The 14483-nt window shown below is 47.8% G+C and overlaps 1 protein-coding gene and 1 long non-coding RNA gene across 16 annotated transcripts in view; one reads left to right on the top strand and one right to left on the bottom strand.

Annotated features, from left to right (window-relative positions):
* Positions 1 to 14483, top strand: part of LOC135903087 (uncharacterized) — an 80334-nt gene that overhangs the window by 2996 nt on the left and 62855 nt on the right. The gene's annotated exons all lie outside the window — the stretch shown is intronic.
* The window catches only part of LOC135903086 (uncharacterized), a 164141-nt gene that overhangs the window by 89188 nt on the left and 60470 nt on the right, over positions 1 to 14483 (bottom strand). For 3 of the 15 annotated variants that reach the window (XM_065433455.1, XM_065433463.1, XM_065433456.1), the window contains 13 exons: positions 7892 to 7987; positions 6920 to 7006; positions 6696 to 6791; positions 5721 to 5807; positions 5497 to 5592; positions 5273 to 5368; positions 5049 to 5144; positions 4825 to 4920; positions 3850 to 3936; positions 3626 to 3721; positions 3402 to 3497; positions 3178 to 3273; positions 2954 to 3049 (listed from right to left, as the gene is read on the bottom strand). The exons of 1 other annotated variant lie outside the window; for it this stretch is intronic. In XM_065433455.1, the coding sequence (XP_065289527.1) occupies positions 2954 to 3049; positions 3178 to 3273; positions 3402 to 3497; positions 3626 to 3721; positions 3850 to 3936; positions 4825 to 4920; positions 5049 to 5144; positions 5273 to 5368; positions 5497 to 5592; positions 5721 to 5807; positions 6696 to 6791; positions 6920 to 7006; positions 7892 to 7987 (1221 nt within the window). The remainder of the gene's footprint in view (positions 1 to 2953; positions 3050 to 3177; positions 3274 to 3401; positions 3498 to 3625; positions 3722 to 3849; positions 3937 to 4824; positions 4921 to 5048; positions 5145 to 5272; positions 5369 to 5496; positions 5593 to 5720; positions 5808 to 6695; positions 6792 to 6919; positions 7007 to 7891; positions 7988 to 14483) is intronic. 11 more of the 15 variants (XM_065433460.1, XM_065433457.1, XM_065433458.1 and 8 more) reach the window with 11 other exon arrangements.

The following is a 14483-nucleotide window of genomic DNA, read 5'->3' as shown; positions in this document are numbered from 1 at the left end:
CTTGGATGGGGCAAATGAAAAAAAAAGATATGACGGGCTTCTCGACGAAAGAAAAGCTGATGTCTCCGTAAAACAGCGTAAATACTAGAAAATTATTCTGCAAGCAAATACGCACCTCACATATAAATTCCTAGTTTAAAGCGCTGAATTGCTGTACAGGACAGGAAAAAGCGCTACTGAGAATGAGATGTAAACCTGATTAATTCAGGCGGCTGCATTGACCCATTTTAACGCGACAGCGTTAAGGAGCTCGTGTCGCAGAAAAGCCGGTGTCATCGGCGCCGGTGTCGGCGTCGTCGGCGTTGGCCGTGAGCGATAAATCCCAGTAGGCACTTCAAGAATAAAAAACAACTTGCAAGATGGGCTGGGTGGGAATTGAACCAGGCTCTCCGGAGTGTGAGACGGAGAAGCTACCACTCAGCCACGAGTTTTTTTTTCCTTTATTGCTGGTCGTTGGCCCGGATAAAAATTACACTTTCACAAATAATCAAAAGGCACACTCACAATATGTTGAAAACGACCGCAGAACTTGTGCGGCTGCGTTTGTGCTAAAATTTCCTTATCGCCAATAATAATTCCACTCGTGGCAACCACTCTGGGATGCACTCCAGCAACTTTTGTTCCTCTACAAAGTTCCGTATGCTTTCTTTGAAATACTGGCGAGCCGCTCTTGCATCGAGATCGGCATGCCTTACCGCAATTCTACATTTCCAAATGCTATGCAAGGCCATAAGCATGATCACATCGAATGAGGTACCATCATCACTTTCTATTGGCAAGTAGCGAATCCCATACGCATCTAGGGGGTAGCGAATCCCATACGCATCTAGGGGGAAATCCTTTTTGATTGTGCGTTGGAGCACATCCCAGAGGAAAACGGCATCCCAACAATGCAGAAAAACATGTTCAATTGTCTCCTCCTGCCTGCGAATTGTACAATGAGTGCCCCGAGGAACAAAGAAACCTCTTTCAGCCAGCCACGGTTTGACAGTCAGCGTTCCGGAGTGCAATTCAAAAAAGAACGTCTTAGCGCCTGACGGTACTACCATCGCCTTAACGCGCTTCAGAACATTGTGCCCATGGCTAGCTCTGTAGAGAGACCGATATAAAGGCACGGGAAGAACAACATCACCCAGGTCCCTGTACAGTTTTTTCCGGTTAACGTCACTCAAATATTGAAGTGAAAAACGCGCTGACAAAAACCTGCATGAAGCCACAACTTCACGTAGAAAACCATAAACACCCCCTGGCAAACTGCCCGCTGAGACAACCATTTCGGGCAAGTGTTTGCCCAGGTGAAGTTGGCAGACAGTGTATAAAAACGAGTTTTTTGCGTTCCTGAAGAAAAAAAAACGATTTACTACCTGTCTCAAAAACAAATGTGACAATCCAAGTCCTCCATTTCTAACTCGAAGAAACAAATTGGTGCGACTTGATCTCTCCCAAGACGATGCCCACACAAACACTGCGAACACCCGGTGAATTTTTTGGATGTTTACCCTTCAGCAATGCAAGACTTGGAGGATGTACCAAAGTTTGCTCACTAAAAATGTGTTGCAAATTGTGGCTCTGGAAAACATAGACCAGTTCCAGCCATTCCATTTGTTTACTGTGTACCGCAGGTTATCCACTTCACTCCTCCAGTACGACTCACTGTCTTTGTAGCAGTGAAGGGGAACACCCATGTATTTCACCGGAGTCGTAACGAAACTCATGTTGGCAAAAGTGTCTGGAGTCGCCCGCCCATCCCCGTGCCAGAATCCCAGGCACTTACCCAGTTTACCGCACTGCCGCTCACAGCACAAAAACTTTTAACACATTTGACAGCCTGTGTTATACTGTCCAAATCAGTGCAGAACACAGCAATATCGCCTGCATAAGCCAACAGGCGGACTTCAACCTCGTGCAGTTTAAACCCGCGGACACAGTCATTCTTCATGACACTCAAACAAAACGATTCTATATACAAGCAAAACAACAGCGGCGAGAGATGGCAGCCCTGGCGCACCGACCGCCTAACTTGGATTCGCGCTCCCAACACCTTGTTGACAATGAGCCGCGTCGAGCAGTCCCGGTAAGCCATGGCAACCCCCTCTGTAATTATTCTACCCAAATTCACATAATCTAGAATGCACAAAAGAATGTCATGAGGCACCCGGTCAAACGCTTTCTCGAGATCAATTTGGAGCATTGCCACTCGTGCACCCATGGCATCGCAACATTCGAGGATACTGCGTGCTACGTGTATATTTGAGAAGATAGTTCGGCCTTTAATGCCACACGTTTGATGCGGCCCCACAAGCTTCGCAATGACAGTCTGCAACCTCTTTGCTAAGATTTTCATCATTATCTTATAGTCTCCGTTAGTGAGACAAATTGGGCTGTTCGATGCTTCAAAGCGGTACAAAAGCGTCTCTAGTGAATGCGGTGTTGCCTTAGAAACGAGCTGTTTCTAAGGCTCAGGCGTACGTCGCTTGCTCAGGCGCACATTTCGTTGCCGCGCCGAACGCGGCGCTGCTCGACGCTCACCGCGTCCGATGCGGGGCGCGTAGTCGCTGCGCCGTAGCCCACTGTCTTACACCCCTTGGCGGGTCGACGGGAACGCTGTCGCGTTCCGCTCTTGAAGGCGAAGCTTAAGCATCCTCCAATTTTTTACATTCGGATGGAAGCAATCGGCTTTAAACTATGCCGCACACTGTTATCCGCGTAGCGAGCGCAGCAGTTTTCTAAAATTATAAAGAGCGCATGCTATAGGGCAAAAACAATTATACACACTTTTCCTCTTCTATGGGTTCTCTTTTTTTTTAGAACGAGCTACCAACCAGCCGCACAGTGAGCTCTTTTAAAAAAGCCGAATATAGGTCTGTGATACAACTTATCCGTTTCGCGTGGCATTCTGTTGGACAGACATCGGGACTATATCGGCTGGAAAATAACGATATTGCACGCTCACTCCAGCTTGGCCTCCTTGGTGGTGTGCGGGGTACAGGCCTATGTCTGGACCCGCTGGGTGGCGTTGCTGGTGTTCGTTTCGGCGTTGGTCGATGTGCTACAAAAAGGTAGTCGCACATTAAATGGTAATGCTCAAACCAGTGCTGTCTATACAACAAGGCAACATTCAGTGACTTCAAACATCGGGACTATATCGGCTGGAAAATAACGATATTGCACGCTCACTCCAGCTTGGCCTCCTTGGCGGTGTGCGGGGTACAGGCCTATGTCTGGACCCGCTGGGTGGCGTTGCTGGTGTTCGTTTCGGCGTTCGTCGAGGTGCTACAGAAAGGTAGTCGCACATTAAATGGTAATGTTCAAACCAGTGCTGTCTGTACAACAAGGCAACATTCAGTGACTTCAAACATCGGGACTATATCGGCTGGAAAATAACGATATTGCACGCTCACTCCAGCTTGGCCTCCTTGGCGGTGTGCGGGGTACAGGCCTATGTCTGGACCCGCTGGGTGGCGTTGCTGGTGTTCGTTTCGGCGTTCGTCGAGGTGCTACAGAAAGGTAGTCGCACATTAAATGGTAATGTTCAAACCAGTGCTGTCTACACAACAACGCAACATTCAGTGACTTCAAACACTGGGACTATATCGGCTGGAAAATAAGGATATTGCACGCTCACTCCAGCTTGGCCTCCTTGGCGGTGTGCGGGGTACAGGCCTATGTCTGGACCCGCTGGGTGGCGTTGCTTGTGTTCGTTTCGGCGTTCGTCGAGGTGCTACAGAAAGGTAGTCGCACATTTAATGGTTATGTTCAAACCAGTGCTGTCTATACAACAAGACAGCATTCAGTGACTTCAAACATCGGGAATATATCGGCTGGAAAATAACGATATTGCACACTCACTCCAGCTTGGCCTCCTTGGCGGTGTGCGGGGTACAGGCCTCGGTCTGCGTGGCGTTACTGGCGTTCGTTTCGGCCTTGAGCGAGGTGCTGCAGAATGGTGGTCGCACTTTTGACGGAAATGTTCTAGCCAGTGCGGACTATACAACAGGGAACGTTCACTCACATCAATTAAATAAGTAGAGTAGCAAGTGCATTCGACTATACGAAGATCGGTGTTCGTTGTCTAGTGCACTTCGAATTCTTCACCACTCCTAAATTATATGTATGGACTCTCACCTATTTAAGTGTGTTCTTTAGTTTTACGATGCATTCGTGCAAGTTGTTATCTTATTTTGTTGTATAAGAGACGGCCTTCTAGACAAGCACTAAGGGCTCTTGATAATTGCTCTAACTCAAGGTGTGTTAATCAGCATCTACGCCAAAATAAGTCCTCCAACTTAAGCTAACTAGAAAACATTGGGTTAGGAGAGCAGATTGCAAAAGGTCATTGAAGAAGGAATGAAAACTTTTGACGTCTTAGATCCAGTAACTCACGTAACACATTCACATGGTTGAGGTACATTCACCGTCCACAAACGTGGATGTCTGTCGAGTATCTCAGCCAGTGCATCTGACCTTTGATTTCTTAACTGGAGTCGTAAGTTTGAAATTCCCCACAGCGTATACGTTTCCTTTCTAGTTTACCTTTCGATTTTATTTTGGTTTTTCTTTACGGTGCGCTTCATGTTACGCGTTATGAACGGATAGACCAACGGAGAGATTTCCTGGATGAGTCGCATAAGAATGCTCACGCATTAAAGCTTGTCCTTTTCTATGCGCTCTTTTGTATTTTGTGATTATCTACAAACTAGCCCAACAGCGACCTCTTCTAAATCAGCATATTCATCTGTAATATAATTGAACATATGCGCATGATATTCCGTTAGCCGTAAAGCGGCACTATGTCCGCTGAAAGTCACTATTTTGCACGCTCACTCGGTCTCGGGGTTATTCGCGGCGTGCGAGGCACCGGCCTATGTCTGGACCCGCTGGGTGGCGCTGCTGGTGTTCGTTTCGGCGTTCGTCGAGGTGCTACAGAAAGGTAGTCGCACATTAAATGGTAATGTTCAAACCAGTGCTGTCTATACAACAAGGCAACATTCAGTGACTTCAAACATCGGGACTATATCGGCTGGAAAATAGCAATATTGCACGCTCACTCCAGCGTGGCCTCCTTGGCGGTGTGCGGGGTACAGGCCTATGCCTGGACCCGCTGGGTGGCGTTGCTGGTGTTCGTTTCGGCGTTGGTTGATGTGCTACAGAAAGGTAGTCGCACATTAAATGGCAATGTTCAAACCAGTGCTGTCTATACAACAAGGCAACATTCAGTGACTTCAAACATCGGGACTATATCGGCTGGAAAATAGCAATATTGCACGCTCACTCCAGCGTGGCCTCCTTGGCGGTGTGCGGGGTACAGGCCTATGCCTGGACCCGCTGGGTGGCGTTGCTGGTGTTCGCTTCGGCGTTGGTTGATGTGCTACAGAAAGGTAGTCGCACATTAAATGGCAATGTTCAAACCAGTGCTCTCTATACAACAAGGCAACATTCAGTGACTTCAAACATCGGGACTATATCGGCTGGAAAATAGCAATATTGCACGCTCACTCCAGCGTGGCCTCCTTGGCGGTGTGCGGGGTACAGGCCTATGCCTGGACCCGCTGGGTGGCGTTGCTGGTGTTCGTTTCAGCGTTGGTTGATGTGCTACAGAAAGGTAGTCGCACATTAAATGGCAATGTTCAAACCAGTGCTGTCTATACAACAAGGCAACATTCAGTGACTTCAAACATCGGGACTATATCGGCTGGAAAATAGCAATATTGCACGCTCACTCCAGCTTGGCCTCCTTGGCGGTCTGCGGGGTACAGGCCTCGGTCTGCGTGGCGTTAGTGGCGTTCGTTTCGGCCTTGAACGAGGTGCTGCAGAATGGTGGTCGCACTTTAGACGGAAATGTTCTAGCCAGTGCGGACTATACAACACGGCGACGTTCACTTACATCAATTCAATAAGTAGAGTAGGAAGTGCCTTCGGCCATACGAAGATCGGTGTTCGTTGTCTAGTGCACTTCGAATTCTTCACCACTCCTAAATTATATGTGTGCACCCTCAACTATTTAAGTGTGTTGTTTAGTTTTACGATGCATTCGTGCAAGTTGTTATCTTATTTTGTTATATAAGAGACGGCCTTCTAGACAAGAACTAAGGGCTCTTGATAATTGCTTTAAGTCAAGGTGTGTTAATCAGCATCTACGCCTAAATAAGTCCTCCAACTTAAGCTAACTAGAAAACATTGGGTTAGGAGACCAGATCGCAAAAGGTCATTGAAGAAGGAATTAATACTTTTGACGTCTTAGATCCAGTAACTCACGTAACACATTCATATGGTTGAGGTACATTCACCGTCCACAAACGTGGATGTCTGTCGAATATCTCAGCCAGTGCATCTGACCTTTGATTTCTTAACTGGAGTCGTAAGTTTGAAATTCCCCACAGCGTATACTTTTCCTTTCTAGTTTACCTTTCGATTTTAATTTGGTTTCCTTTACGGTGCGCTTCATGTTACGCGTTACGAACGGATAGACCAATGGAGAGATTTCCTGGATGAGTAGCATAAGAATGCTCACGCATTAAAGCTTGTCCTTTTCTATGCGCTCTTTTGTATTTTTTAATTATCTACAAACTAGCCCAACAGTGACCTCTTCTAAATCAGCATATTCATCTGTAATATAATTGAACATATGCGCATGATATTCCGTTAGCCGTAAAGCGGCACTATGTCCGCTGAAAGTCACTATTTTGCACGCTCACTCGGTCTCGGGGTTATTCGCGGCGTGCGAGGCACCGGCCTATGTCTGGACCCGCTGGGTGGTGCTGCTGGTGTTCGTTTCGGTGTTGGTCGAGGTGCTACAGAAAGGTAGTCGCAAATTAAATGGTAATGTTCAAACCAGTGCTGTCTATACAACAAGGGAACATTCAGCGACTTCAAACATCGGGACTATATCGGCTGGAAAATAACGATATTGCAGGCTCACTCCAGCTTGGCCTCCTTCGCGGTCTGCGGGGTACAGGCCTCGGTCTGCGTGGCGTTAGTGGCGTTCGTTTCGGCCTTGAGCGAGGTGCTGCAGAATGGTGGTCGCACTTTAGACGGAAATGTTCTAGCCAGTGCGGACTATACAACAAGGCAACGTTCACTTACATCAATTGAATAAGAAGAGTAGGAAGTGCATTCGACTATACGAAGATCGGTGTTCGTTGTCTAGTGCACTTCGAATTCTTCACCACTCCTAAATTATATGTGTGGACCCTCACCTATTTAAGTGTGTTGTTTAGTTTTACGATGCATTCATGCAAGTTATCTTATTTTGTTATATAAGAGACGGCCTTCTAGACAAGAACTAAGGGCTCTTGATAATTGCTTTAACTACAGGTGTGTTAATCAGCATCTACGCCGAAATAAGTCCTCCAACTTAAGCTAACTAGAAAACATTGGGCTAGGAGACCAGATTGCAAAAGGTCATTGAAGAAGGAATGAATACTTTTGACGTCTTAGATCCAGTAACTCACGTAACACATTCACATGGTTGAGGTACATTCACCGTCCACAAACGTGGATGTCTGTCGAGTATCTCAGCCTGTGCATCTGACCCTTTATTTCTTAACTGGAGTCATAAGTTTGAAATTCCCCACAGCGTATACTTTTCCTTTCTAGTTTACCTTCCGATTTTATTTTGGTTTTCTTTACGGTGCGCTTCATGTTAGGCGTTAAGAACGGATAGACCAACGGAGAGATTTCCTGGATGAGTCGCATAAGAATGTTCACGCATTAAAGCTTGTCCTTTTCTATGCGCTCGTTTGTATTTTGTAATTATCTACAAACTAGCCCAACAGCGACTTCTTCTAAATCAGCATATTCATCTGTAATATAATTGAACATATGCGCATGATGTTCCGTTAGCCGTAAAGCGGCACAATGTCCGCTGAAAGTCACTATTTCGCACGCTCACTCGGTCTCGGGGTGATTCGCGGCGTGCGAGGCACCGGCCTATGTCTGGACCCGCTGGGTGGCGTTGCTGGTGTTCGTTTCGGCGTTCGTCGACGTGCTACAGAAAGGTAGTCGCACATTAAATGGTAATGTTCAAACCAATGCTGTCTATACAACAAGGCAACATTCAGTGACTTCAAGTAAATACATCCGCTAAGAAGTGCCTTCAACAAAAAGGAGATCGTTATTTGTTGAGTATTGTACTTCGAATTCTTCTCCATTCCTACACTCATTGCTTTGAACCCTCGCATAGTTTGCATAACTGCTAAGCTTGACGACAGATTCGTTTAAATTGATATTTTGATGTGCTCACAGAAGAGACAGCCTTCAAGACGAACATAAAGGGCTTTCAATATTGGCTTTATTAGAGGTTCTATTATCCAGCATCTGTCCCAATATCATGCCTCCACTAATAGTCTGCTAGAAAATTTCGACCAAACGGAGCGCTCTGCAAGGAGGCCACATAGGAGGAATACATATTTTCAACGTCATAAAACCAGTAGCACATCAACTTTCATGTAAAAGGAGGGCTTTGATCAGAGTTGTAAGTGTAGAAACAATTGCTACATACTTTTTTTTTCGTGGTTAAAATTGGTCTCAAAAGCTGGGCTGCTGCGAAGCCCATTTTGGGACTACGCGTTATAGCGGACAATTTTCTCTCATCGTGCCGTGATAAGGGCAAGCAGCCTCAACGGCCGCCACCATGAAGGTCAACAAGGCTCCCAGGTTAGCCTGCTGCCGGAAATTCCTGGCCAGGATGGTGAACAGACTGTTTACAGCGGTAGTTTGACTGTTTCGATGTGGCCCTTAGAACACTAACATAGGAAGTGAGAGGCAAGGCTGGCACGGGATCATGGCCCCAAGGCAGGAATCAACCACGGTGGCCTCGTGGGCAGAAATTGACTGGGGGAACGGTAAAACCGAGGAGAACGGGACGATGCAGGGGTAACGAAAGGAAAGCCTACCGGCATTGTCGGCTTGCCAAAAAAGATGACAAGCCAGCTGTTAGCCCGTGGAAGGCTGTTGGCCATGCTAAGGCTTGTGCAATACGTGAAAGCATACGTGAAAGCAATACGTGAAAGCCGCAAGCGCCTGTCGCCCCTTCGATGGGCCCCACAAGCATTTCTGTGCTCACTAAAGTTACTAACAGTGAATGACCCTTTCCGAACAAAGAATACGAATGACGTGGTAGAGTTTTTGCTTGGGAATAAGGATGTAGGTTATGGTTTGTTTGTTGATGTTGAAGATTTATTTGATTCAGTTCCGCAGCGCGAGCTCCTGTCTTCAGTACATGATCTTATTGACCATAGTGGTACGATCTCGTTCCAAAATCATGCCGGACTTTCAGTGGCTAATTTTTTAAGTCTTTTGGAATATTACCTTCAAGCTACTTTTATTGTTTTAAAGACCGAGCGCATTTACAACGGAATGGTATATGTATTGGGTCATGCGTCGCTCCCATTCTTGTGGATATTTTTTGTCTAGTGTGGATCATTCTTTAGACCATGCTTTTTTGAGCGGAATGTTTTAAAAGTTTTTGGGTAGGTCGATGATTTTTTTGGTATTTTTATCGCTTGACTCATCCAACCAGGATAGGATCAATAGGGTTTTAGAGGATTTTAAGGTACATGGACAAGGTCTTGTGTTTACTCACGAGAGTCCACAGAACAATGTGTTGCAGTTCTTGGAACTGAAGCTTGAATTCTGTGAACGCCATGTGTGTTGGGCTTATCAACTCCGCGCGAAAAAGAAACTTTTTTCCTTTAGGTCTGCGCACTCGAAAATTCGGAAAAATGGCATTGCGCCGTCATGTCTGAAATTGGCTCTTAAGAGTTCGTGTGTGCACAAGATGCAAGAAAATTTTGATAATGAGATCAGCCGACTTTTGGCAGCTGGGTTTCCTATGTCGCTTTTGACTACCGTGGTTGAAGCTCTGATCCAGAGAAGGAAAACCACAAAAAGGCCGGCCGCCGAACGTGAAACACGAAGGCCTGCGGTGGTAACTTATATGCACAAGGTGACCTATTAACTCAAGAAAGTTGCTTGCAGGCATAGCGTTCCTTTGGCAAGTTCTGCGCCAAACAAGCTTTTAAAGCTATGTTCCCGCGTACACCGCGTACACGCGGTATACGCCGATGACATCACAGTGTGGACGCATCAAGGGTGCATCGGGGAGCAGGAGGACGTCTTACAACGAGCTCTCGACATTATTCACGCCTATGCCACGGAAACAGGTTTACACACTGCCCCAGACAAAACAGAGTTTGTCGTCATTCATGGTGGCAGGTCTACCTTTGGAAAGCAGGAAGAAAAGCAGTCTTTTAAACTGTATATCGGTGACCAACCCATCACACGGAAATCTACTATCCGAATACTTGGTTTGCACCTAGACGTGAACTGCACAGCGAACACCTGGTTCCAATGCATTACGAACACCAGCAAACAAATCCTGCACGCTTTACGCAGAATGTCTACCCGCACCCGTGGTGTAAACGAACGTGAAATGCGGCAGTTCGCGCAAGCGTTTCTTATCTCCCGTATCATGTACGGGCTGCCGTATCATCCAGTCAACCGCACACAGATGCATGCGCTCGACCGGTTACTTAACGAAGCCAAACGCATTGTAACTGGACTCCCACGGTACACAAGCCTCGAAGCGCTTAAAAGTTGTAGCAAACTCAACAACCTGTCCGAGCTCGTAGACCTGCACATCTATACACAAGAGACGAGACTTCGCACCACAAAAGCCGGGCGACACACACTCATGCTCCTCGGGTATGACGTCCACAAAATGCCCATTTTACCCAACAACACGCCGCCGTGGGAAATCACGGCTCTCACCGATGGCAGGCCACTTCCTCTCAATATGGACCCCACTCAGCGAATGCGGCACCTTGCATATGCCACGAGCCATGCTAAGGCTACGAGTTTACTCTCCTTGACTGAACGCATCGTATACACGGACGCTGCACTGCCTGCAGACGACGTTAGTAACACTTGTTATGCCACTGCGTGGTACGACCAGACCAATGAAAATCAGAACCTCCGCCATCATATCTCAGCAGAAGCAATGTCCAGCACCCGCGCTGAGCTAATGGCCATCCTAGAATATTTGGAGTGGGCCCTCGCAACTTCGTCTCAAACTGACCCTGTTCACCATCATGTGTACACAGATTCTCAGGCTGCCCATCGGGCATGTGCTAATATTATTTACACAGATCCCGTACTGCAGAAGATCCGGCACCAAGCACGCCTGCTCCGCGAATGCGGTCACGATGTTACTATTCACTGGGTCCCTGCGCACTGCGGTATCCCTGGAAACGAGAAGGCTCATAGCCTGGCGCGTGCTCATCTCTCTACCGCGCTAGCCAGAGCCACCGATAATCCTTATCCTCTCCTATCTACCACACCTGAGGTAGCAGACCCAATGGCGGACAAACATGCGACCAAACAACGGCGTGCCGCCTACCTCGCAGCAGTGGGCAATCCACTCTCTATACCGTCGCTTCCACCGAAGCTATTCACACGGCGAGAGTCAGTCTTGCTTCGGAGAATCCAGACAAGCACCCTCCTTACTCCTCACTTGTTGAACCGTTTCCACAAGGGTGGCACACCACCACCCGTAAGTGGCTGCTGTTCCATGTGCACATGTGCTGATCACAACCACCTTTATTGGGAGTGCCCCCTCTACATCCCACCAAGGCTTCGTGCCCTGGCCACCATACAGCGGGGACCCTGGCCTTCTTCTCTCTGGACTTGGGCTTGCCCGGATACCATGTCTGCGGACCATGCCATCGAGCTCTGGCGAGCACTGCTGGTGTTCCTTCAGGACCCTGCAGCACCACCCGTCGGCGATCGGCTCCGCGACAGCCACAAGCGTCATGCCGCCCCTACTTAGCTGCCTCCAGGACGTTCATTAATAAAACGGAGGCAGCCTTACCCTTCCCCTTTTCCCATAACGCCCCTCCTCTTTCCACCGCAGCGTCTTCGACGCATTTTAATGTGGAATAAACGTGGTTTCATTCATTCGCACCTGCGGAGAGAGCAGAGGAGGATGCCAAATTCGACAAGGTGCCTCATACGAGTCGTACGCTGTCAGCGTGGTTTATGGCATTCCACTCTCATGTGGTAAGACATACAATGGCCAGACAGGGCGTTGTGTCAATGAGCGAATCAAAGAACATGCGCAAAAACTAAACAAAAATGTAGATAGAGGAGCGCACCTTGTCGCGCATATAAACTCTTGCAGCAACTGTGAGGCGCGACTCGATCTGATGTTAATTCTTGGCAAAATCAAGAATGAGCATGCGCGGCTTTCCTTAGAGGCCTACCACATTAAAAGACAAGGAAATAATTGCATCAGTGATACATCATTGTCCCTGCACCCATCAGAATTTAATTCCTAAATTTGCGTATGCGATAAGTTGGCAGATGTCAGTAATGTATTCTCTGCGCTGGCGCAGTTGTGTGGCCCAGGTATACATATGCATCAACGACGAAGGTAAAAAAGAAGTTGTTAGTCAGCGCCAGTGTGTGTCGTCTTAGGTGTTCGTCTTAGTTCAGGCTCATGTACGAACAAGGCCCAAATGAAGGTTTACTATCTTCCGCAGTGCCCGCACTGAGCAAGGGATTAGGTGCATCCGAATATGGGGGAATGGAATCGTTATCTACATGGAGATCAGATACCGTTGCAGCAGCTTCTGAAGAAGCTCCACCTGGGTGATAGGGAGTTGATGTGAACATTGATGAAGGCTGGGTGGAGACGCGTCTTTGGTCTGCGCGGGATGGAAAATGTGGCGGAGCAGATGCCAGGAATTCTGCTGGCCCATTTCCTCCTTAAGACTATCCCACAGTTGATGCCATCGTTTGTGGTGTACGCAAGCTACTTGGTTCTATACCTCGCGCTCCACCACCGTGATTTATAGCCGGAAGGTATAATTGCGTTTCTGCGGAAGCCACAGGTGATGCAGCCTGGCCTCAGCAACCTGCCAGTGGGCGAGGTTAGGGTTCAGCACGGAGTGGTGAGTGGCTCTGGGGAAGTCAGGTGAGATGGCCTTTGGGCTTGAGGTGGTCATCTCACAAACGTTGGCAATTTCATTAGGGGCATTACGCTCGCGAAGGTGGCGGAACTTGACCCGTTAGTGAAAAAGGCAACTATAAGGACATTTGAGCCTCACCGTGGAAGGGATGATCGACTGGACATAGTGGTCACTTCACCGATTATGGATGGTTTGGTCCAGTTAGCTTGTGATGCGTGCTTTACCTGGACCAGGTCCGATTGGCGTGTGATGCGAAGTGTCATTCAGATGGTGAGGCCAAGATCTTGGGTGGACTCTCTCAGCTTAGTACCCTTACGCTCGAATTAGTCACTGGGGGCGAGCTCCACGCGTGGAAAAGCTAGTGCCGCCGTCGGCCTGAGGTGCTATAAGGAAGCACGTAGACGCACCGGCCGCGTCGGCTGCTTCGGTGCCGAAGTGAGCCGAAAAGAAACGTTTAAAGTTGAACCTGCGCTGCGGTTTTAAGTGGAAAGGTTTTCTCGTTTCGGGTGCGAGCTTGACAACACTTGAAAGCCCTATAATAGGTAATGGCTACCTTTGAAGGCGTCCATCATGGTAGGCTGCTGCTCGGTGCCGCAGTGTCGGGCGTACACAACGGAGCCCGGTGTCGGCCTTCACACATACCCGCAGGATAAGAATTTCTGAGAAACTTGGAGGGCAAAAGTTAGAACCAGCTAGCTGTCGTAGGCTAGAACTCCGTTGAGCACCGAGCATTTCCACGAGGATGATTTATGATATGGCGTCAGGACTGTGATCTTCGGCGAGTAGCACAAAGCGCGCATTGAGACGGTCGCATGCGTGTGCTGCCGGGCTAATGTCATGAAGCTCTGACATATGAACTTGTTGATGCTAGATACTGGCATGTTTACATGAATAGAAATGGAACAGTAAAAATCATATTAATAAGGAAATAGCATGCTCACGCTTGTGTAGTACCAAAAACTGAAATGTACTTCATTAAGAAAAAATGAGCAGGGGATAATTGCTCGCTGAGAAGAATGACAAACCTACAGTGCGTCGTATCTTGAGAAATAATGACATTGAAATGTTCAAGGCTTTAGAATAAAATAAATTTTGAATCGTCGCGATAAGACATCACAAGCTGCCGCCGTATCCGTCGGAGTCTCTAGTTTTAACCAGGTTAATATTGAACATATCTTATAGTGTCCACGCAGCAATGTTTGCTTGTGTCCTGTGAAGTGATCTTATGCTCCTGCCTAAAGCTCACTGCAGGGTGCGAAAACACGCTCGAAGCTAAAGCCAAACATTGAGAGCGGACATGCGTGCAGAAGCGCAGTGGGTCACCGCGAAGCCGTGTGATCGTGCAATGAGATTTCATCCTGTTATGCTCCATTTGCTTGTACAAACAGTCCACCATAAGAGCACTTTTCATATAGCTCGTTTTCAGCGATTGTCAACCTTTCACGCAATAAGCCGGTTCGGGTGACTCCATCGTGGCGACCGCGCGCAGTGGGCATTCATTGCACGTATTCGGTA

Source organism: Dermacentor albipictus, chromosome 1 (genome assembly GCF_038994185.2).
Source record: "Dermacentor albipictus isolate Rhodes 1998 colony chromosome 1, USDA_Dalb.pri_finalv2, whole genome shotgun sequence".
Lineage (NCBI taxonomy): Eukaryota > Metazoa > Arthropoda > Arachnida > Ixodida > Ixodidae > Dermacentor > Dermacentor albipictus.
Note: the sequence above shows the minus strand (reverse complement) of the source record. Positions and strands in the feature narration are given on the sequence as shown.